This window comes from Pithys albifrons, chromosome 4 (assembly GCF_047495875.1).
Source record: "Pithys albifrons albifrons isolate INPA30051 chromosome 4, PitAlb_v1, whole genome shotgun sequence".
Lineage (NCBI taxonomy): Eukaryota > Metazoa > Chordata > Aves > Passeriformes > Thamnophilidae > Pithys > Pithys albifrons.
In genome coordinates, this window is record NC_092461.1 from 28,990,667 (window position 1) to 29,013,298 (window position 22,632).

The 22,632-nt window shown below is 48.3% G+C and overlaps 1 protein-coding gene across 9 annotated transcripts in view; it reads right to left on the reverse strand.

Moving 5' to 3' along the window:
• ADGRB1 (adhesion G protein-coupled receptor B1) overlaps positions 1–22,632 on the reverse strand; it is a 304,676-nt gene that overhangs the window by 209,416 nt on the left and 72,628 nt on the right. For all 9 annotated transcript variants that reach the window (XM_071553750.1, XM_071553757.1, XM_071553756.1 and 6 more), the window contains one exon: positions 12,761–13,681. In XM_071553750.1, the coding sequence (XP_071409851.1) occupies positions 12,761–13,508 (748 nt within the window). In that variant the 5' untranslated portion in view covers positions 13,509–13,681. The remainder of the gene's footprint in view (positions 1–12,760; positions 13,682–22,632) is intronic.

Consider the following 22,632-nt stretch of genomic DNA (forward strand, 5'->3'; position numbering starts at 1 on the left):
ATCTAAAAGAAAAACAACCTGTTCAGTTTCCAGGTTTAGCAAATGATTTTATTCAGGTCCCCTGATCATAAAATCATAGAATCATAGAATGGTTTGGTTTGGGAGGGACCTTCAAGATCATCCAGTTCCAACGCCCTGCCATGGGCAGGGACATCTTCCACTACACCGGGTTGCTTGGAGTCTCCTCCAACGTGACCTTGAGCAATTCAGGGATTGGGAGTCCATAACCTCTCTGGACAACCTGCTTCAATACCTCATCACCCTTAGAGTAAATAATGTTCTCATAATATCTAATCTAAATCTACTCTCCTTCATCTTAAGGCCAATCCCCCTTGTCCATTCACTACATGGTCTTGTGGAAAATCCCTCTCCAGCCTTCTCATAAACTGGATCTCTGCAGCTCTGCTTCCATTTCCACCAACAAATCCCCTGGATGAAACCCACTGCCCTCCTCTGTCCATTGCAGAACCTGGTGCTTCACTGAGGGAACCAGTCCCTGCCAGATTCCCATGTATTTACATCCTGCTCCACAATACTAAGGAGCATGTGGAGGCCCCTCTGGCTAAACGACCCATGGCTGTCATTTCTGTGTATCTTTCTAATATTTGTTGACGAAATGCATTAAACTTTTTATTAAGAACAAACAACGCACACACACAAAAAAAAAAAGGAAGTGTGTTGTGCCTCAGGCAGTCTTTTTTATTACCTTACATAGAGTTCATGCAATAAAGTCCATTAATTAAAACATGAATAATTAAAATGGTTTTCAAGAATGGCAGCCTTATCTCACCAGAAGAAAGAAGAAAAAAGAGGGGGAACAAAAAGGGGGGAAAAAAGTGGTAAAACATAAGAAAGGCAGGAGATAGTTCATTTTGCCAGAGGAGCATTCAATTATTTAATTGCTGAATTAATGCTTTGTCCCCAGGTGACACTAGATGTTAATTCACAGCGAGAGGATGGAGGAAGGTATGGAGAGAGGGAGAGGGAGTGGGGGCGAAGGCAAATTGTTCGAGTTTTAATGAAAATGTGAGGTAGACAAAGCTGTCAGTTCTGTCAGTGTTGCCTTTTGAAGTGAGGGCTCCCTCAATGGAATGGTCCTCAAAAGCACAACAGCCACAATCATCCCCTGCACTGAGGCTGCTCTGACACTCAGGAGGATCAGACAGTGGGGTGCATCCCAACACCTGCCTTACAGTGACTTTTCTCCTCAAAAACACATCAAAGGGTTTTGGTGTAGTGGAATACAACCTCCAAGATGGAAAGATGAGAGTCAGAAGTGGATTCCTGTGTACAAACCACATGTAGCTGGTGACACATGAATGAATCTGTATGTGCTGCACAGGGCTGGGACACAGGTACCCACAGGTGAGCTGGGATGCGGGGATGGCAGGAGCTGAGCAGCAGCCAAAGGTCTCCCAAACGACAAGCCTCCAGTAAAACTCCCCCTAAAGTCAGTGTGAATGCTGCAGGGGTAGATGCTGTAAGATTTTTTGTTGATCAGCCACACATGGAGAGAGGGGGCTTTGAAGAAGAGCAGGTAGTCCTTAGGAGTGGTTCAAACTACCAGTCACAGAATCACAGAATATGTTGAGTTGGAAGGCATATCTCATCAACACATCCAACCCTTGGCCCTGCACAGGACCATCCTCAAAAGTCATACCATGTGCCTGAGAGTAACATCCAAACTGTTCTAGAACTCTGTCAGCCTTGGTGCTGTGACCACTGCCCTGGGGAACCTGTTCAGTGCCCAACCACCCTCTGTGTGAGAAACCTTGTTCTAATATCCAACCTAAAGCTCCCCTGACACAACTTCAGGCCATATCACTGGTCACCATAGAGAAGAGATCAGTGCCTGACCCTCCTCTTCCCCTCACAAGGAATAAGCCTCTGCAATGAGGTCAAGCACAAACTGGATGTAAAGCAGACCAGGAGCCTTTTACAGAGCCAGAGAAGATTTTCACAGCCTCTGCTGCAGGAGGACAGGGCAGAGGGAAGCATCTTCCACCAGCAGTGGGTTTGGGAACAGCTTGGGATGACTGCAGTCTCAAAGCAAGTCCTTGCCTTATCCTCTCAGAATGTCAAGACATGCAGGTTGTCCTTTCCCACCAAGCTCTCAAGCCACTCTGGGGGATCCATCAGTGTGCTTTGGCTCTGAGGGGGTTAATTGTTCTGCTTCCATGGGAAGGATCCCACAAGTCTAAACAAAGCCAGATTCTTCTGAAATGCACCATGAAGCACTGAGAGGTCTCATGGCGCATTTTGGAAGAAACAGGGAAAGGATGAAACATGAGTCAGCCTCTCATTCCTGCAGTGAGTTTGCACTCCCTGGGTCTCCACAGACACTCTCATGGGAAGCAGCATGACCTGTGTCTCTCTGTGTGGTGTTGGGGCTTCCCATGGGGGTCTCAGCTCCTGGATATGTTCACAGGTGTGCACTGGCACTCACATAGCTGTGGGGGTGTGCAAGGGTGTGGATGTGTAGTAGCTGTACCTGTGCTCGCATTTGCAGACCCATTTAAGTGACTGTGTGTCCATCTCAGATCATCCCTCTCCCTCTGCTTGGCTCTGTGTTTGTACATCTGTACATTGCTGGGTTTGCATTCAGGTACTTCCATTCTCATTGGTACATCTGCCTGTTTTACAGTGTGTGAAAATGAGTTTTACAGTGTAAAAAATGAGGTTTTACAGTGGTGTGCAGGCAAATGTACCTATACATGGACATGCACACCTGGGAATCCATGGATACACTTGTACATAAAACATCTCAGAAACCCAAGAGAGTGCTGACAGCAGGACAATCCCAAAGACATTGGTGGAAGATGAGGTTTATGAAGGATTTGTATATGAGAAGCAATGAGAGCAGCTGGGATTGTTGCAATAGGGGAATGCAGGACTTCCCATGGTAGGAAATTTTGTTTAATTCTTTCCTCTATTCACAAATCCCTATTTTTATGAGTAGAAGGCACAGCATGCCACCTTGCCCTCTGTATTGCAAGCTGGCACCAACACATAAGGCTCAGGACTGGAGAAGGAGGGTTATTGTGTTGAAAGGCTTGGAAAAGCTTTATCTATTCTCTTCTTCTGCCCTGAAGCAAGTAAAAGGCACCAAATTACCTGTCAGCAGCTCCAACGACAACGAGCTCAAACTTGGCACTGCTGATCTGGGCCAGGAACACTAGGACTGGTAGGAGGGAAGGGACTGCATAGAGGGACACATTGCATTCAAGAGCTGCTGAGTGAGGAAAACCATCCCTGCCCTGACAGCTGGGGGTATCTACTGTGGCTCTCCCAAGAGGTCTGTTTTCCCCCTGATGATTCCTCAGCTGCAGGGTGTCCATGGGGGCAGCTGGTTGAACTCCCTAAAGGGGCCTCCTGAGCTCCTCCATGGCCCAAAAGCACAGAAGCATGAAAAGTAATCTCTTTAACTACCTCACTATGGTTACCTGGGGACTGTCCTGATCCCTGCATCTTTTCTTCTTCAGCAAGTACCCTCCCAGCAAGCCAGGAATCCTTCTGAACAGCTCCTCTGCTGCTCACTGAGTGCCTCCCTGTTATAAACTGATCTCAAGCCACACCACCACTTGATTTTGGCTGATCCTAATGAGGCTGTTCTGAGGCCTGGAGTAGCTCTCCTATGGAGACAGGCTGAGAGAGATGGGGGTGTTCAACCTGGAGAAGAGAAGGCTCTGAGGGGACCACAGAGTTCCTTCAAGTGCCTGAAGAGGCACCAAGAGAGCTGGAGAGGGACTTGGGACATGGGAATGGAGCAACAGGATGATGAGAGAATGACTTCAGGCTGAAGAAGCGTAGATTTAGTCTAGATTTTAGTGAGACATTCTTCCCAGTGAGGGTAGTGAGGCTCTGGCACAGGTTTCCTAGAGAAGCTGTGGCTACCCCATCCCTGGAAGTGTTCAAGGTCAGGCTGGACTGGGCTTGGAGCAATCTGGGATAGTGGAAGGTGTCCCTGGCTATGGCAGGAGTTTGGAAGTAGATGAACTTTCTTATCCCTTCCAACTCAGACAACTATGTGATTCTATGATTGGAATGCATGCTAAGTAGCTAAATTTCAGGCCAAGTAAAGAAGGTAACCCTACAATTTAAAATCTAGACATGAGAGAGGAGTGTTTGGGGAGGCCAACAAGGCAGAACATCTCATTTCCTTGGTTTTGGTTAGCTGGGTTTACACGCTGCATTGTTGGATTGTGATGAAAAACAACACGAACCCCTCCAGTCTGAATCATCCTGGCAGAGTGATGCTGGCACTGAACCTGGCTCTTCACAGTTTGGTTGCAGCATCCACAGAGTGAGTGGATGGCTGCCCATGGAGCACAGCCTCATGGGGATGCTCACAAGTTACTCACTTGAAGCCCAGGAGAGCTCCGTGAGACATGTGCTTCTGATGCTTGGCAAAAATGTACAGCACAGCAGGAAGACTCATCCTGCAGAACATTAAAATGAAAAATAAACAAGCAAAGGCAGCAAACTAAAGAAAGGAGGAAGAAATGGTATTTTGGACAGAAATTAATAGTCATCTGTCAGTTTTATTGATGTTCCTTTGACAGACCTCCTGCAAACAGGAGAGTAGACAAGCCCAGCTGTAAATAGCAGCACTGGCACATCTGTCTGGATGTTCTTCTGCCAGGAATGGCCAGTGATATCTTTGCCAGAACATGTCCACAACTGGAATTCTGGTGCAGATGTCTCCTTAGTCCAGCTTCATAGAGATTACTTAGTCCCAAACCCAGCCAAGTCCCAGTCCAAACCAAGAACAAACTGATGTCATCCGGCACTGCCACCATCAAGCACAACCGCCCAGAAAACTGGTAGATACATTTTACTCTCTTACACTTCACCCCTGGAACTATTCAAGGCCAGGTTGGACGGTTCTCTGAGCAACCCGGTCTACTGGAAGATGTCCCTGCCCATGGTAAGGGGGCTGGAACAAAATTATCTTTAAGGTCCTTTCTGACTCAACCCGCCCTGTGATTCCGTGATCATGTCGCTTGTCCCATCCCAGCCTTCAGCAGATCCCAAAGCAGAAACCCTGTGTAGGTCCTCTTCTGCATCAGTCCCAGGGTCTCAGCAAATGCTGAGGGGACAATAACCTGCATCTTGATCCTTCAGTCTTCAGAATAAGAAGAAGAACCAGTAAAAGTAGGAAAAACACCCCTGCTCTTGGCTGTTTCTCCTGCCTTTAGTACCATATGATGAACTTCACTGTCTTCCACCTTCAACACAAAGATACCCAAACTCCTGTCCCAAAGCTAATAAACAGGGAAGTGTCAAATTCCATCCAGAAAAAAACCCCAAGCAAAAAAACAACCCTCCAAAATCCAGACTGGCAGAGACCTGGGAATCCTCCTCTTCATCCAGGCGAGGTGACAATGTCAGGGACTTGTATCAGTAATTTTGTTCCTGGCTTAGGACACAGGGAGGTATCAGACACCTCAAACTGCCCCAGAAACAGTGGGACAAAGAAGTTGCTCTGCCAGGGCAGCCCAGTTTCTTCAGGAGGCTGGAGCTGCAGTTTTCAAACTCCCCAGGTCCCTTCCTTTCCTTACTGCTTCTGAAAACCGGGAATATCCCAAGCCAGTAACTGTTTGTTTAATGACACGGACCACTCAAGACCTATTGAGAGCGTTCAGCTTAATGAGGTGTGTGGCAATTATTGCTCTATCGAATCTACAGCCAGGGAACACAAAGAAATACATTTAAACTGAACAGATCTGAAGTTCTGATGTGTTAAAGACATCCTTTCCCAGCCTGGGTGTCTCATCCTGCTGAAGGATAAAATGCTGGATATCAGGATCAGATTGCTGTCTGCAGTGAGTGCAAGAATAGAGTGTGCCAAAAGGGGATTCAGTGGCTGGAGGTGACATTGGCAGAGCCACCCCAGGGACACACAGTTGCTGAATCCTCCCCACATTAAAGGTAGCTGCTGAGAATCCCAAACCAGTTTTCTAACTCATTTATCCCAAATTTGCTTCAGAACTGTCCTGGGGAATGTGGGACTTAGAGCAGACAGAATCAACACCCAAAGATGCTGATTATTGGGATGGGACGATATGGGAGGAGAGGTGATTTGCAGAGGTGTTAGGGATGCTCTGGAAGAGGTGTGAAATCTACTGCTCTGCCCAGCATGGAAGATCTCTGTGGCTTAGAGCACCCAAGTCCACTCCTGGAGTACTCATGGACAAGCCACTATTCCAGCCTGTTAGAGATCAGAAAATCACAGAATGATTTGTGTTGGAAGGTCAATTAGTTCCAACCCCCTGCAATGGGCAGGGACAACTTCTACTAAACCAGGCTGCTCAGAGTCCCATCCAACCTGGCCTTGGACACTTGCAGGGATGGGGAAGCCACAGCTTCTCTGGGCAATGACTGAGTTTAGTGATGAGTGAATTTCTTGCTAAGAGTAGCACAAATCAGAACCCTTCACCCATCCTGGACCTGTTGTCTGCTAAATCTCCAAGGCAACTGAGACAAGGGTCATCTCTGCTGAGTCCTGGCTTCACCCATAACCTTTGGGAGATCCATGTGGGTGGAGGAAACCAGCACTGAAAAAGGGAAAACTCCCTTTCATGGAAACCTGAGAGAGGTTTATCCACCGTAAGAGATGGGATCCACCAGGTCAGATAGCTCAGGGCCGAGGAAACCTGTGAATTTCAGGCACTGCAAAGGTGAATCAAACACCTGAAAAACTCCATGGTTCCAGTTTCTCTTAAAGACGGTGTTTTCCATTTTTCAGCTTGCTCCCATCACCAAAATACATCAGATATTCAGGATGGGTGGCGAAAAAAGCTGGATATTTAGTGTGGTTGGTGAAAATGGACCGGAATGCCTCTGTGCACCCTCCCTCTGAGACCTCAGCATCATCATCCTCATATTCAACAGTTATAGCTGTAAAACTACAGATGTGATGATTTTGAATCTGGTGTCTGTGTTTCCCTGCATCTAAATTTCACCCTGTATTCCCACACAAAACATTTTGGGGCAGCTGCTGTGGGTCCTGAATACAAGAGGATGTTAAACACTACAAAACTTAACAAACAAACAAACAAATAAATATAATAATAATAACAAACACAGAAAAAAAGGAAAACTGAGAAGCTGAACCTTTCACAAAGCTGCCATTCATTAAATTATCCATAAAAGTCCCCTCTTTGCAGCAATGGGAGTAGTTGTCTGTGAAACTCCCTCAGCAACTGGATGTAAATTCCACCTTAGCCTCCCTGCTACAAGAACAGCACACTGAGTCTGTAATTGCTGATGTTTCTGCATTGTGATCATGTCCACGAGCTGTTGGGTTCACAATGGAACTGATCACTTCTGTTTGCTCGTTTTTCTCCACCCCATCTCCAGGCAGACACGCAGACTGATGGAGTTAATGCTGAAAGCAGCAAGGACACAGGGAATCCCTGCCCTGTCACTGCCAGACTCTGCTACTCTTGTGCTCCTGCCTAATTCTCCCTGGGATCCCGTGATGGGATGTGTGGGAACGCTTCAAAGCTGCACCAGAGGAGGTGAAGGCTGGATATTGGGAAGGATTTCTTTGCTGAGGGAGTGGTCAAATACAGGAGCAGGATTTTCAGAAAGGTAGTTGATGTCCCATTCCTGTCAGTGTTTAAGAAGTTTTTTGGACAATGCCCTTAGTCAAACTTTTGGTCAGTCTTGAAGCTGTCGGGCAGTGGGACTAGATAATCATTGCAAGTCCTTTCCAGCTGAAAATATTCTAGTCTAGTCTAGTCTAATCTAGTCTAGTATATTCTGTTCTGTTCCTTTCCAGCTGTCAAGGCCCTTGATGATCCCAGAGGAAAGCAGTGGGACAGGCAGGCCCTGTACAGATCACAGAGACTGGAGTGTTTAAACTGAGTCAGAACTCATTTTCAGCACCCAGGAAGGAGCCACCCACACTGCAGGCACGAGGGACAGCTCCATCACGGACTGCCCTGTGCGTCCAGTGAGGATTCACTGCAGGTGACAAGGTGACCTGTTTGCCAGGTGCCAGGCTCTGTTCAACTTCCAGGAGCTGGAAAGAGGCATCAGCTCTTGCTCAGGGCTGCTGAGGTTTGTACTCAGGCTGGGGAGAGATCAGGTAAAATCTCCAATGCCTTGAGGTTACACAGGAAAAATTTACATGTGAGCAGAACCCAGCCCTTCCTTGCCCCGTGATCTCTCACCACATCCTGGCTTTGCTGTCCAGGATGTACAGATTAGACAGCAGGGACAAACACAGAGAGATGGAGAAAGGAGGAGCTGGAATGCACCTTCCCCAAGCACACTCAGCAGGCCCATGCCACGAGGAAGGACAGGCATTGAAAATGCACCCACCCAACTCCCTTTTCCTTTTGGCTGGCAAATCCAAACCCGAGGCAAAAACAAAGCCAAGCACCCTCTCTACAAGCTCAGCTGTGGTTTGGGCCCAGGGGGACTCTTGCTGGAGGAACAGAGCATGTGTCATAAGGAGCTGAAGATGCCAAGAAGAGTTTTGAGAGCCTGCCCCTGGGTGATTACTCACAGATCTTTATCCACCTCTGAGCTTTCAGGACCACTAAAGCTCACCCAGAACAGAGAAAATGACTTAGCAAGTTATTTCTGCCCTGGGGAAGATTGATTCAAGGGTAGGAGAGCTGTGCCACACAATGTGGTTCCTGCAGCAGAGAGGATGGGAGTTGATTCATTTGTTTCTGTGCCTTGGGCTCCTCTTCCACACCACAGACCCCATTCAGCAGCTATTCAGCCACAAGTCCATGCAGAAGCTCAGCCCTCCTGAGGAGTCATCATCTTTTGACCAGCAGAAAAGGCCAGGCATGAGGCAAAGTTTACCAACAATGACCAAGCCTTGGAAGATGTGTCCTGCAGGGAGAATTTTATGGAGTCCAGACTACTTAATGCAACAGATGTTAGGAAGGGTCTTTTTCATGTGTCTATAATTGCTCCACTGGATGCTGTGAGACTCCTTAATCCATTAGACAGATGCAGGAAAACATCTAAAGGCTGGAAGGTGAAACACCACTGACAAAACAGAACTGAAGTGATGAGCATGTGTGAGGAAGGAGGGCTTGATTTTGCTCAGAGCAATGAGAACGGCAAAATAATGGAAAAAAATTAGCAGAAAAGGCAGGAAAAATCCCAGCACTTCAGAACAGCAGTGTCTTGATTCAGTTATTCATTCATCATTAAAACTTCTTCAGCCTTGGACCAACATCTACTTTATCAAGAAGAAAATATTATATTTTGGGAGACACATTTAGCCCCCTTTTGCAGTCAACATCCTGGATCCCTCCAAGGTGGGCATATAAATAGTAGAAGGACCAGATCATGCTGGTTATCTCTCTGGGCCACCAAAATGTGACAGCACTGCGAGGGCCTTCCAGGAACAGATTATGTGGAGACAAGTCTAATTAGACATTCATTAAGTGCCTAACTCAGCACAGCACTTAAGCACACATTTAACCTTCTCTCATTACAGGGTCACATCACCATCCTTGTTAAAGCTCCAGCTCTGATTACAGCCAAGCCAGCTCCCATTTGGGAGAGTCATTAGGATTTTCAGACCAGGAAGTCCCAATGTCCAACATTTCAGGAAGTTTTTCTTTCTTCAGTCCCCTGGTGTCCTACATCAAACCTATTCCAGGAGAGCCAACTTGCACTCCAAAAAGTGAGTTCACATCTAAACATCAGGACCTACAAAGAAGTCTTTGCCTTCTTCCCATGTTGCCTGAGTGAGATAAGGGAAAACTGACACTGACTAAAAATAGTTCTATTGAATTGTCTTCTCCTAGAAAACATCCCCTGTTGAAGCTTTCCTGGAGTTGGAGAAGCTTCCCCAAGGATGGGAGATGTTGGGGTGGGCTGCAGTTGCCAATATACTTCCAAGCACATCTTGCTGATCACCAGGACAAGCTCCATGTTCAAAAAGACACCAGAATATCTCCCACCTCCTCTGCACCCTGAGGGGTCCTTCTCACACCCACCACTGCCTGCTGTAAACTTTGCAGTGTCTGTGTGGGGCAGTGAGTGCAAAGAGGGTCTCACTAAACCCAGGAAGCTAATTTGCAGCTTCTCCTACCTCCAGACACTGAAGAAGAGATGCTGCAGATAAGAGAGCTCACTTTGTCAGGGTCTCTGTGAAGTTCCCCATAAATGACCACAAACATCCATCCCTATGCACCCAAACCAGATGTAAAATCATTGGCCATGAATGAAAACAGGCTGTCAGTTCTGATTCTTGAGTGTCCCAGTAGCTTTGGAGCAACAGGGGACACTTGGAGTGAAGCTTTTCCCAGGGATCTCACTCCCAGACTGTGAGCCAAAGTATTGCTGTGCCCAAGGCAACATCCCATTTTAGATTGCACTCATCCATTTGCTTTGGAAATATCCAAGAAATAAAAAGGTACATTAGGAAAGGTCAGGCTTCACATTTCAGGAAGGTAACTGGGTATGTGGCAATTCGTAGAATCACAGACTGGTTTGGGTTGGAAGCAACCTTAAAGAGCATCCAATTCCAAACCCCATGCCATGGACAGGGAACTTTCTAAATTTCTTATGTGCCTTCAAAGTCATCAGAGTGGATTAGTACAACACACACATCTGCACTTTTTCAAAGATGAAAGTGCTAAGACAGGCCCAGAAACAACAAATGACTCAGAAAACAGCAGGGAGAGGGAAAAATAATAATAATAATAAAGCTTGTTGGGGAAAAAAAGATGCTACAAATACAATCAGAACAGCAATGACTGCAGTAACCAGCATCAGCACTTGGAAATCAGGAACCCTATCAAAATATTCCACCCACAAAGCGCTGTTAAGGGATTGCTGACTCCCTGTCCAAATTGGATCTCGCCTCCATCTTCCTGATCAAGCTTTTGCATAAATCAAAACAGACACAGTGACAGACAGAGCAGCACATGGAGAGGCCGAGCCCCCTGCAAGCATCATCTCTGTGGGGATGGCATCCCACCAGTGGAGATGACGATTTTGCATCTTCAATATGGAGCAGATGTGAGAAGCCAGCAAAAACCCCAAACATCTCCACTCTACAAATATTTGACACCCAAAAGGGATTTTGATTCAGCCACCTTTGAGCCTCTTTCATATTTACTTTCTGGGAACATTTAGGCACTCAAGCTGGACTAAGAAAGATCCTTACAAAAAGCCAATATTAAGCTTGAATGCTTCAGGATTTGCTGAAAATCTTATTTCAAATTTCACCTTTTGATCACAATGAGAAAGGTCACACTGCCTGGGTGGAATGCATAAATCACCCAATCAGCAAATCCAAGGCAGGACACATGACTGAACGGGGCTGGAATCACGCTGAGGAGGCAGAAAGACTCTGCTCCTCACAGGCTGTTCCCACAGGAGTAAAGGGCATGGTGAAAAAACAGCCCAAACTCTGGAGAGCTGTGCACTCAGAGCCAGGGAGGGAGGCACGGCTGAAGAACTCATTTGCAGGATTTATGGCTGGGCTGTTTGCCTTCAAGTATTGATTCACACATCAGTGAGAAACAAAATCTTCCCCAAAATACCCTGACGAAAGCACAAGTACCTGATCATACACTAATCTCCCAGCTAATGCCAGGCTCCAAGTCTGCAGGAGAATCACATTGCACAGCTTGGACCTGTGCCTGGCCACCTCCTTCCTGCTGCAAGCAAATTTAGCCTCTTCCTCTCCATCCTGAGAAACTCCATCCTAAATAGGGGTGGCTGCAGAAGTCAGGCAGGAGCCCCAAATCCCAGACCCAGATAGACTCCAACTTTCTGCTGGGGGCAAAGGGCATTTCAGTCCAGCACCTGGAGAAGATGAGACCTGGGCTGGGGGCCGAGTGAGGACCTGGACCTTGCTTGTTTGGAGGCTCCATTCCCTGCCACCCAAATTCCTATTTAGCCTCACACCTGGCCTTTACATAACCTCTGTGCTGGCAGGTGGGGTGGGAGCTGAGAATAAACACATCAGGGCAGATCTGACACAGGTACTGAAAAAACCCCTCTGCTTTCAGACCCCCTGAATCCTTCCTGCTTTTCATGGCCATGTCAGATCTCTGAAGGAGCACTTCCCTCCCCAGACCAATGCCTAGATGAGACTTCAGGATCATCCAACCTTTATTCATAGCCCTGTTTTGTCATGCCCTTTCCACTTTCCCAGTCCCTCTCCAGCCCACACCATACTCAAGATCACTGATGAACCACCAATGAAATATCTGAGGAATGAGCTCCAGAAAAGGCACTGAGTAACCCCATGGAAGCAACATGGTGAGTTTTATTTCTGAAAGCCTCCAGAAAGAAAATGAAGCTGAGAACAAAATGAGTGTGCCTTCTGTTGCCATTCCCTTGAACCAGACCCAAGAATTAAGTTTTCCCTAGGAATTAAAATGGTTGATAGGGCTGCTGAGTGCAGCCTGCCTCGGGAGGGAGCTTGGATCCTGCCTTTTCTAGGACATCTGTAATTACATTGGAAAACTGCTCACCCTCAGGTAAGAAGCTTGGAGACTGCAGGAGTAAAACAAGCAATGAACAAGCCCTGGGAATGAATGAAACAATTTGGGATATATTTAGGGGAGGCTGTTTTGCAATTCCAGTCTCAGGCTCCTAAAGAACCTCTGAGGGTTACCTGACCTGCCTATCAATTAGGAAATAAGGTTTTCATGCCAGGCATCCACAGATACAAACACAGAGGTGATGAGGACACTGGGAGACCCGTGAGAGGACACCCCAACCAGCCCTCCCTCCCAAACACCCCCAGCCACCCTCTACTCACCCAGGAACTCTGCTCCATTGCTGTCCTTGGGGCTGCTCACACAGTTCTCCAAGTAAATTCCATCCTTATAGCAATCTTCCTTCTTCCTGGTGAACCCAAGGATCTCACTGGCCTGATCCAGGACCTCCCCTCCCGAGCAAGAACACGGGGTCTGCATGATGCCACACGGGTGGGAGCTGCTGCTGATGGCCAGGCACGCGTCCAGCCACTTGCAGAGCATCTGGCAGGCGGCTTTGCTGGGGTTCCTGTTGCCCACCACGAGGTATTCCACTGAGAAGTCCCTCTCCTGAGCTTTCGTGGGCTTCCACCGCATGGGCCAGGTCTCCACCCCCGGCGGGGCCGTCTGCTTCATCTGCAGGAACTGCTTGTTGGACTGGAGGAAGGCAAAGCGTGTGGAGCCATCACAGAGCTTCAACACATCATCAAAGCTCTCCATGCCCAGGTAGGTGCGGGTGGACTCCAGGAAGGAGTCAAACTGGTAGGTGCGGATGTGCTGGTGGTCACATACGCCGGCGGGTTTGAGGATCTTCATGTACAAAGTGTATCTCCGAGGGTCAGGGTTCTGGATAATCCAAGAGCAGAGAGAGGAGTTCAACGGGAAGACAGCAAAGGAGGAGAAATACCCAAAGAATTTCCCCTGGACCAAAGTGGTGCAGGGAGTTTGTGCCAGGTCCAGAGCGACCACGGTCCACACAAAGTAGAGTGGCGATACCAAAAGCAGGTTCAGGGCAGATCCAATGCTCCTCATCCTAGGTCTCTGGTCCTCTGGAACTCAAAGTAAATGTCAAGCAGGCGCCAGATCCTGGACATAACAGGGACCAGCTTATAGGAAAAGCGCGAGTTTAAGAGGCTCTGGATCCGAAATCAAGCCAATCCTCCCATGACTGGATTTGAGCTCCCTCCTGTGGCCATAAAGAACACCTGGAAAAAAATAGGGACGGGAAGGAGGAGGGGAGAGAAAGAGATTTGGGCTTGAGGTTTTTTGGTGGCGGTTTTTTGTCATTTTTATTAACCCTTCACAAGGCTGAGAATCCACACAGCATCCCCAATCCCAGCACATCTCACTGGAAGAAGATACAGTCCCACAGTATTATCCCCATGTTAGGTTTGGGGGTGTCCCCATCCCTGGGATGTCCCAGCCCCCAGGGGGCCCCAACTGTGACTTTTGCTGGAGGTCAACATAATTGTGACCTGCTTTCCCATGCAGATCCCTCTGCTGAGCTGAGCAGAACCTTTGCTGTGAATTTTAACCATCTCCCCAAAGAAAACACCATTGATCTCTGCTTTAGGTGGTTTCCAGCCCTCTCCATCCCAACAGGAGCCAGTTCAATGTAGACTTCAGCCTGCACCTGGGAAGGGTGTGCTCAAGGTCAGCATGGGAAGCTGGGCTCTGCCTCCTCTATTCCTTCTTCCAGCACTTGTGTTTTAGCTTCTTTATGTGTCTGCTTTTCTCTCTCCTTTTCACCAAATCAGTGCAGGGAAAGGAGCTGTTGTTTATAATGCAATCCTGGTCTAACCCTGAGGCCAGACAGGAGGCTGAAATGAGCTGTGGAACCAGCGCACGGAAAAAAAGGGCAATAGAGGCATATTTTAGGTCTTTCCACATCAGGCAGCTGCCTCACCTTTCACCCCAAAGCCCAAAACTCAAAGTACTGTAGCCAGGCTTAGAGCATCTGCAGAGTTAGAGTCCTCCCTGCCAGCCCCAGGACTTCCTTCAGTCCCCAAATCCCTTGAGCAAAAGTAACATCCATCCTCCACTGACCTGTGGGACTCAATCCCTGCAACCCTTCATAGCCGAGATCCTCTTTTTAGCTCAACTACCCAGACCCCTGTGCCCCCCTTCATAAGAGACTCCTGCACCCTCTGCACCCCTGTAAGTCTCTTCAACCAGAAGACCCTCCAGTGTCCTCTTCCCTCCATCTCCCCTCTTTCCAGGAGAGAAGAAAGAAGGGGAAACACAGTCAGTAGCAGGACTACCCTCATTTTTTACCCCCTCCCCATGCAGTGCCCACCCTCACGTTTGGGGAGGGGACCTATTAAAAACTGCAAGGATTGAGAGGCAGGAGGAGCAGCTCCTCAGTGTGTGGGGCAGGACTTCTCTCACTGCTGGGCACAGAGCCACGGTGCCTTTTCCTTCCCACCTTTCCAGCCTTTTGCTTTCTTACCCTCTTGATTCACCCCAAGTAGAGAAAATCAGGATTTTCCCCTTGGGTGAGGCTTGCCCTGATCCTGCAGCACTTGCTGTCTCCAAAAGAGAACTGCTGCCCAATTTCAAAAAGACAAATGAGGGAAAGGTTTCTGCTACCAACTCAGACAACTGCCATGGTTTCAGGAGGCTCTAGGGTCCATAGGTCAGTGAAAAGCAAGTGCTCAGAGCCTCTGCACTGGAGCATGAGTGCAAACTGCCCAATTCCTGAGATGCCACCACTGCCCTGGGCTGCAATCCCCAAAATAATTCAGATCATCTGGGATGTGTTTCTCCATGATGAGGGACCATGGTGACAATGCCAGGAAGGAATTAGGGTGAAAGTCTGTGGAGAGGGGCACCTGCATCAAGAGAGGACGAAAAATACACCTTCTCCACTGCAGCCATTAATCCACCTCACAGCTCCATGGTGTCCACACCACTCACCCCCAATCCTGCCATCTCCCGCCCCATGCCAGGCTCTGCCTCCCCAGACTGCAAACAGAGGAATCTTTCACAGAAGCCAAACAAATTCCCAGCAAATCCACAATTCCGGGAGACAAATCCAGTCCCAGGAGAGACTGGATACGAAAAGGGCAGCCCACAAACCATCTTGTGCATCTGGGAAGAGATAAGAAACCAAATGCATGGCCATATTCACCCCTTGGTTTCTCCCCTGGTTTTATATCAAAGATTTGTATTTGTACCTCCCCTCTTCTGCAAAAAACCCTTTTATTTTGGGAAGGAAAGGGTTAGGTAACTGGAAAGTCACAGCTGCCATTTGCAAACTGTGTTTCATCCCAGCTTCAAATCGCTGCAGCCCCTGCCAGCAGATTCCTGAGTGTGTGTTAGACCTGACACTAATCAGCATGGAGTCCAGATGCATCTGCACTTAAATTTTTTACAAGTCAGATCCCCACTCCTGACTGGTTTGCAGTCTACAAAGCTCCACAGTGCGACTCTCCCCTTGCCAGACTCCTGTCTGCCCCTGGGGCCACATTTCAGGAACGAAAAGTGAATGCAAAGCTGGTCTTGCTTGCAAAGGACACAACAGGCATCAACCACACATCCTACAAATTTCCAGAGAGGCAGGAAGGGTTGCCTAAAAATGGCTGTGAATATTTTAAATGTCAGATTTGGGAAGTGAAAGGCTCTCGCTCTATCTGAGACTCTGAAAGGGGCCAATGGTTCTTCTGTCCCTCACTGTAGGGCAGTGCTGGAGCAGCTCATGCTGTTTCCAAGCCTTTGAAAAGCCAAAACCTATGCAAACTTCACACTGTTGAGCCAGGCAGGGATCACAGTATCATAGAATATCCTGAGTTGGAAGGGACCCACAGGGATCAAGGAATCATAAAATGATTTGTGTTGGAGGGGACCTTCAAGATCCTCTTGTACAATCCCCCTGCCACAGGCAGGGACACCTTCCACTATCCCATGTTACTCAGAGCCCCATCCAGCCTGGCCTTGAACACTTCCAGAGATGGGGCAGCCACAGCTTCTCTGGACAACCTGTGCCAGGGCCTCACCACCCTCACAGGGAAGAATTTCTTCCCAATATCAAATATAAACCTGCCCTCTGTGAGTTTGACGCCATTCCCCTTTGTCCTGAAACTACATGCTCTTGTAAATAGTCTCTCTGTCTCTCTTGTCATCTTAACCTCTGGTCCAGGCCATGAAGAATCCTGCCTCTCCCAGCTGGATGCAGAAGCCAGCAGTGCCTCCATAGCAACAAGATGATTAGGAGAAAGGCTTTGCTGTGAAATCCAGTCCCCAACGGCGACTTCAACACCTGGGATTCAGCCCAAACTCAATTTTTCTCTCACTGACCACAGACCTGCTCCTGTAAGAGAAAGTGGTGAGCACGAAACAAATCCCCCCTCACTGCCCCTCTCTGGAAAAAGCACCATGAGAGCCAACTAACTTTAGCTATCCAGACCCACTAATGGGACACTGTGTTATGGTTGTTAGGACTCAAAATTGATTTCCCCTCAGTGCAACCCCATCTGGAAGGTTTCACCATGAATATATTTTTTCTCCTCCAACTAAAATCCTTGCTGAAGTGGGAATCTTTTTTATTTAGAGCAGAAGTGGAGTGGCAAAACCCCTTCCACACCTGGAGCAACAGGTGTTGAACCTGTCAGGGAGGGAAGATGCAATGGGCAGCTGACTGGCTGCTGCATTTCAGCAGAGATCCATCTTCTATATGTTAATAAAAAACCCAAACATCCCAAGGGGAACAGAGAACCATAGGCTACAGCCTGCAACTGGGGAAGTGATATTAAATGCATGAAAAACCAGATTATTCCTGTGTTGGAGATCGTGTTCCTATGGCACACAGTCAAATTTGTCCATATCCCCATAGTTGTTGTCACAGTTAATGTCCAGGCTATTTCTGGAATTTTGTGTGCCTGATCCCACACTTTGGTTCCAACTTGGAGTAAATGCCACCTCCCTTTCCTTCCAGTCCCGTGTCTGGGAAATGGGTTCCTTGTCTACATTTCTCAAGGACAAATTAGAGGACAAAACTGTTGTTGTCTTTGTGTGTGTGTGTGTCCCTGGCAGAGGCAGTATTTTATCCCAAGCAACTCACATAAAGAAGGTTGGTTCAAATGGTCCTTCTGCCTTGGTTTCCTTGAGCAGGTGTTAGAGATGAAAAAGAAGGGGATTATGAAGATCTGTGAACTACCAGCACAGCTTCTGTTCCTTCACACCACTGCACAAAGCCCTGACAACTTTTTCTACCTCCTTGCTGAGTATCTGCCATCCCATTCTGGCACCCACAGGAGCAGGCTTGGATCAGAAACACGACCCGAGACAAACCTTCACAGCCTAAATCAAAAGCAGGGAAGGACTAAATCCTAAGTTACACCTGACACCTGGTCTGTTCAAGGGGTTTAGGCATCCAGTTTGCACTGGTCCCAGGGAATTTTGGAGCCTGCATGCCATGGAACCACCAAGGCTGGAAAAGACCTCCAAGATCACCAAGTCCAGCTTTTGATCTAAGACCACCGTGGTGAGCTGCCTGGTGGTGGACCCTGTCTTTCTGCAGTGATGATAAATCAAGATGATCCAGGTCTGGAGCTGGAGTTTTGCACCACCCTGCTTGAATTCTGCACAACTTTGTATGGCCCAAGCCCATCCTACACCCATCCTGGGGATTCAGACAGCATGGAATGTGTGAGCAGGGATCAGGGTGGCCCCTGATTTTGCCTAAAACTGCCTTCACCCTGTGCTTGAGTAGCCTCATGTGCCAGTTCACCCAGTCCCACCAAGACCTTCCAGATGGACACCTCCAGACTGCTGTGCCCAGCTTTGCATCTGTGCCCAGCACAGGGATTTCAGCTCTGCCCAAGCAGGAGTTGGCAGTGCTGGAATGTGCCCTGCTTTGCAGAGTCTGTGCATCACACGCATTCCTCCCACACGGGAAGGGCAGCGCCCTCAGCTGAGCATCCACCACCTTCCTCGGTTGTGCTGGTGACACTCCTGGAGCAGCAACCTGAGTCTGACCAATGGAGGGCACTCTTAGACATACACACAAACATACACACAACTCCATGGGAAAAAAAATCAAAATGACTGCAGAAAGGGCATCCTTCCCCACTGCTGCCCGTGGGAACGTTCCCAACACACTCTCCCTGATCTGTTCCCACCAGCTCAGCCGTGTCCCAACTCCCCTCACTCTGCCCACCATCTCTGGACGTGCCACTATCCAAGATTTGTCTTCCCTCTGTTTTTCCTTCTGCTGACCTTGGTACATGGCTGACATCCCAGCAGGGTGAAAACCACTCTCATCAAGCTAATCCTCCTTCCCTGGGGCTTCCCATTTCCCTGTAAGAAGGTCCCCAGATATCAAACAAAATATCCCTTTTGCTGGAGGCAGAAAACTGCCTGGCCCTGAAAAGCTCAGTCCCTTGCCACTCTGAGAAAACACAGGAAAGGAATATGCTCTGTCCTTATTCTCAAGGAACTGCTAGCAGGGAAAAAGAATTACTGAAACTGCTTGGAAATGTTCTTTTTGTCAGTGAGAAAAGCAGAGTGGAAATGTCTGGAAAAACACAGTGGCATCTGTGAGCTGACAACACACAGAGGAGTTGAGAAGGGCTCAGACCTCTGTGGTATCCCTGCCCATGGCAGGTGGGGTGGAGTCAGAGGTTTTTAAGGTCCCTTCCAACCCAAACAATTCTCTTAGTCTATAATTCCTTTGCAAAAAAACCATAATTCTGTTTGGACCTTGCACATTCTGGAGTATTTGATGCACCACTGTAGAGTCTGATGGACTGCCCTCCACCTCTGTCTGAGTCTCATGAGTGCAGACAAAGCCTGAACCCCACCTGCCTGCTCTGTTAATAGGTTATATATACTCAGTAGCACCTTCCATCCCAAATTTCCCTCAAATCCACATTGGAATGGCATCTCTCTTAGGGACAGAATCCAGCAGATACGTAACAGCCTTCAGGAACAGCATGAATAGGATGGGGAATATTTGATTCTGTAGAAGGGATTGGATTTGGGGAGGCTCCTGGTCCCATCTTGATTTTCAAAGGATGGAAGAGGGGATTTGGGGAAAAAGTTGAGAGGTGATGTATAGAAATGGATCATGCTGGAATGCCCCAAGAGGCTTTCAACCATAATAAGGAAACTCCAGACCTACTGAGACTCAGTTCATAGAATCATAGAATGGATTGAGTTGGAAAAGACCTCTGAGATCATCAAGTCCAGTCCTTGGTCCAGCTCCAGTCCCTTTACCAGATCATGGCACTCAGTGCCACGGCCAAGCTCAGCTGAAAAACCTCCAGGCATGGGGAATCCACCCCCTCTCTGGGCAGCCCATTCCAATGCCTGAGCACTCTCTCTGCAAAGAATTTTTTTCTGATATTCAGCTTAAATTTCCCTTGGCAGAGCTGAGCCCATTTCCCCTTGACCTATTTCTGAGTCCCTGGGAGAAGAGACCAACCACCACCTGGCTGGAACTTCCCTTCAGGTAGTTCTAGACAGTGCTGAGGTCACCTCTGAGCCTCCTCTTCTCCAGGCTAAACACCCCCAGCTCCCTCAGCCTCTCCCCACAGCACTTGTGCTCCAGTCCCTTCACCAGCCTTGTTGCTCTTCTCTGGCCCTGTTCCAGCCCCTCAAGATCTTTCCTGAACTGAGGGGCTCAGAACTGTCCCGTCTGTGATCTCCATCAACTCCCAAAGGGGAGACACTATCAGGTGGAGCTAAAGACCAGATTTGAATCCTGGATTTGTGCACACTCTGAGTTAAGCATCTCTGCCAAATCATGCTTCAGTCTTTCCACCTGAAAAGATGGATGGAGGAAGCATCCTCTGCTTTGCTGTAGCTCTCTGTGATCTGAAAAGCTCTAGCAAAGTGCTGAAGACAGCAATTAATTTCCAACCAACTAGGATTTCATCCAAAAATGAGATTAACTTCAAGACTAAGGCTCATGTTCCAGATCATGTTAGTTGTAGATGGGCTCAACCTAAAACTCCAAGGGTTTAGCAGGTCAGGCTCAGCCCCTGACTCTGGGTGATTTTTTGGTGACTGGGATCAGGAGACAGCAGAACATAAAAACTGGACCTTAAAATCTAGTAAAACTAGTATAGATAAAAGCCTGGAAGACAAGGAGGGCCAGATGTGCTCCATCTGGTCCCAGATATGGCTGCCCAAGGGAAGGGGGCTCAGGGCTCTGCAGCACCTTCTGTTGGGTCCAGCACACCCTCAGACAGATGTTGTGTGTGCACTTGGTGTCTTTTAAGCATCACCTCACCCTGATCTGCAGATGTGTTTGTCCTCAGCTTCCCCCTACATGAGTACAAAGTATTTTGCATGGCCTGTCAGGAGGATTACCAGGGCTGGGAGTTTATCCAGGACTGCATGACATTGTGACGGGTTAGAGTCAAGGAGCCTGCAGGACTGTTGGCAGAAGGCTATTAGTGGAGGACATCATAATTTAAAATCTTTCTCTGCCTTATTTTCCCTCAGTTTAAGGAAAGTAGACTTAAATCTCAGTTAACTGTGGGACTGCAGCACAGCCTGCTGTGATTTTGGGCTGGTCATTTTTCCACACTGTTCCCAGGTATTTCCTTACCCCCAGGAGAATACACAATTCTGGATCCTGGTAAGATCAACCTTTTCTCCATGTCAGCATCACCCATATCCTCTGCCTGCCCTAGTTCCCATCTATCCCCATCAGTGGTACCACCCAAGGAACAACATTCACTGCCAGAAATGCCATTTTCCCTGTTGCTTTATTGTCCTGCCTGTTAGTGCTCACAGCCAACCCTCTGGGGTCTTTGTCCTTATGTTCCCACCCTGATCCTGGGTGTGAGGGTTACACAAGAGGGCCTTTGAGGGCAAGGTCATCCTAATGAGTGGCACAAAGCAGGCAGGACCACTTCCATTGCCGCTCATTTGAGCTGGGGATGGGGATGCCATTGATTGGAAATTCAGTTGGAGGTTAAAAGCACTGGCATTAGCTGGGGAGAGACGTGGGAGCCCCTGGGGAGAGGGCATGTTTAGGGAGGGGCTCTGTGGGCCTGATGAAACTCAGACTTGCACAGGCATAGAGAGATTGTTGGTAAAGCCAAACTGGGCTTTGTGAACCACGAGGCTGCACAAGCACAAGCCAGAGCTCAGTGCACATCCTGATGCTCACTTGTGCATCCCACATAGGTCATACATATCAGGGCTCCTTTTTTGGTCCCTGAGGACAAGATCTTTGACTTTACTCACTTCCCTGTGGCTAAATTGCATATTCCCAAAGTGGAACAGCCTTTCACAGTGTTTAGGGCTCTCTCAGAGCTGTGCCCAGGTGTGGTCTGGGGTGGTGACTGTTGGCTGTGCTCACATCCTCACCAGGAGGTGCCTTGAGATACGTAGGCAGTGATTCAGGCCATATTTTAGGAGGAAATTCTTTACTCTGAGAGTGGTGAGGCTCTGGCACAGGTTACCCAGAGAAGCTGTGGCTGCCCCATCTCTGGAACTGTCTAAGGCCAGGTTGGATGGAGCTCTGAGAAACCTGATCTGGTGAAAGGTGCCCACGGCAGGGAGTTGGAAAGTGGAGGATCTTTGAGGTCCCTTCCAACCCAAATGATTCTATAATTCTGTGATTCTATATCCTGGCTCTCTGGAGTCACTGGTGCAGAGATAGCTACAGAGGATAAAGGTAAAGCAGGCAGGCCAAGACTCCTGGAGCTCTGCTCCTGCCACATGCACCCAGACCCCTGGGATGGAATAACAAGTGGATTTGGCACTTTGCCTGCCCCATGGCATCTTGGAGCTGGGCTGGCCAAGGGAAAGAAAAGGGGGTGGGCACCCAAGTGTCTGTTTCTGGAACCAGCTCCAGAGCAGGATCTGCACAAGCTCAAGTCCTGGTGCTTCTCCCAGCACCAGGAAAGTTGATTTCCACTTTGCTGCTCTGCAGCTCCTTACGTTTCTGGGTATAAGCAGCAGCAGCAGATGATCACAACCAGAAATCCTTGACCAGCCCCAGTTGTATGGAAGATTAAATGTGTGCTGCTCTTCTGGCTCCTTTCATGGCTTTGGGCTCTCCCTCAGTGACTGTGTCTCAATTTCCCCACCAACCACTGACACAGCCCCAACAATGGGGATGCATTTCCTGGGCAGCAACTGGGGAAAAAAAGGAAAAATTACATCAGGGCCCAATTTTACAGCAACCCTGAAGGTGCAA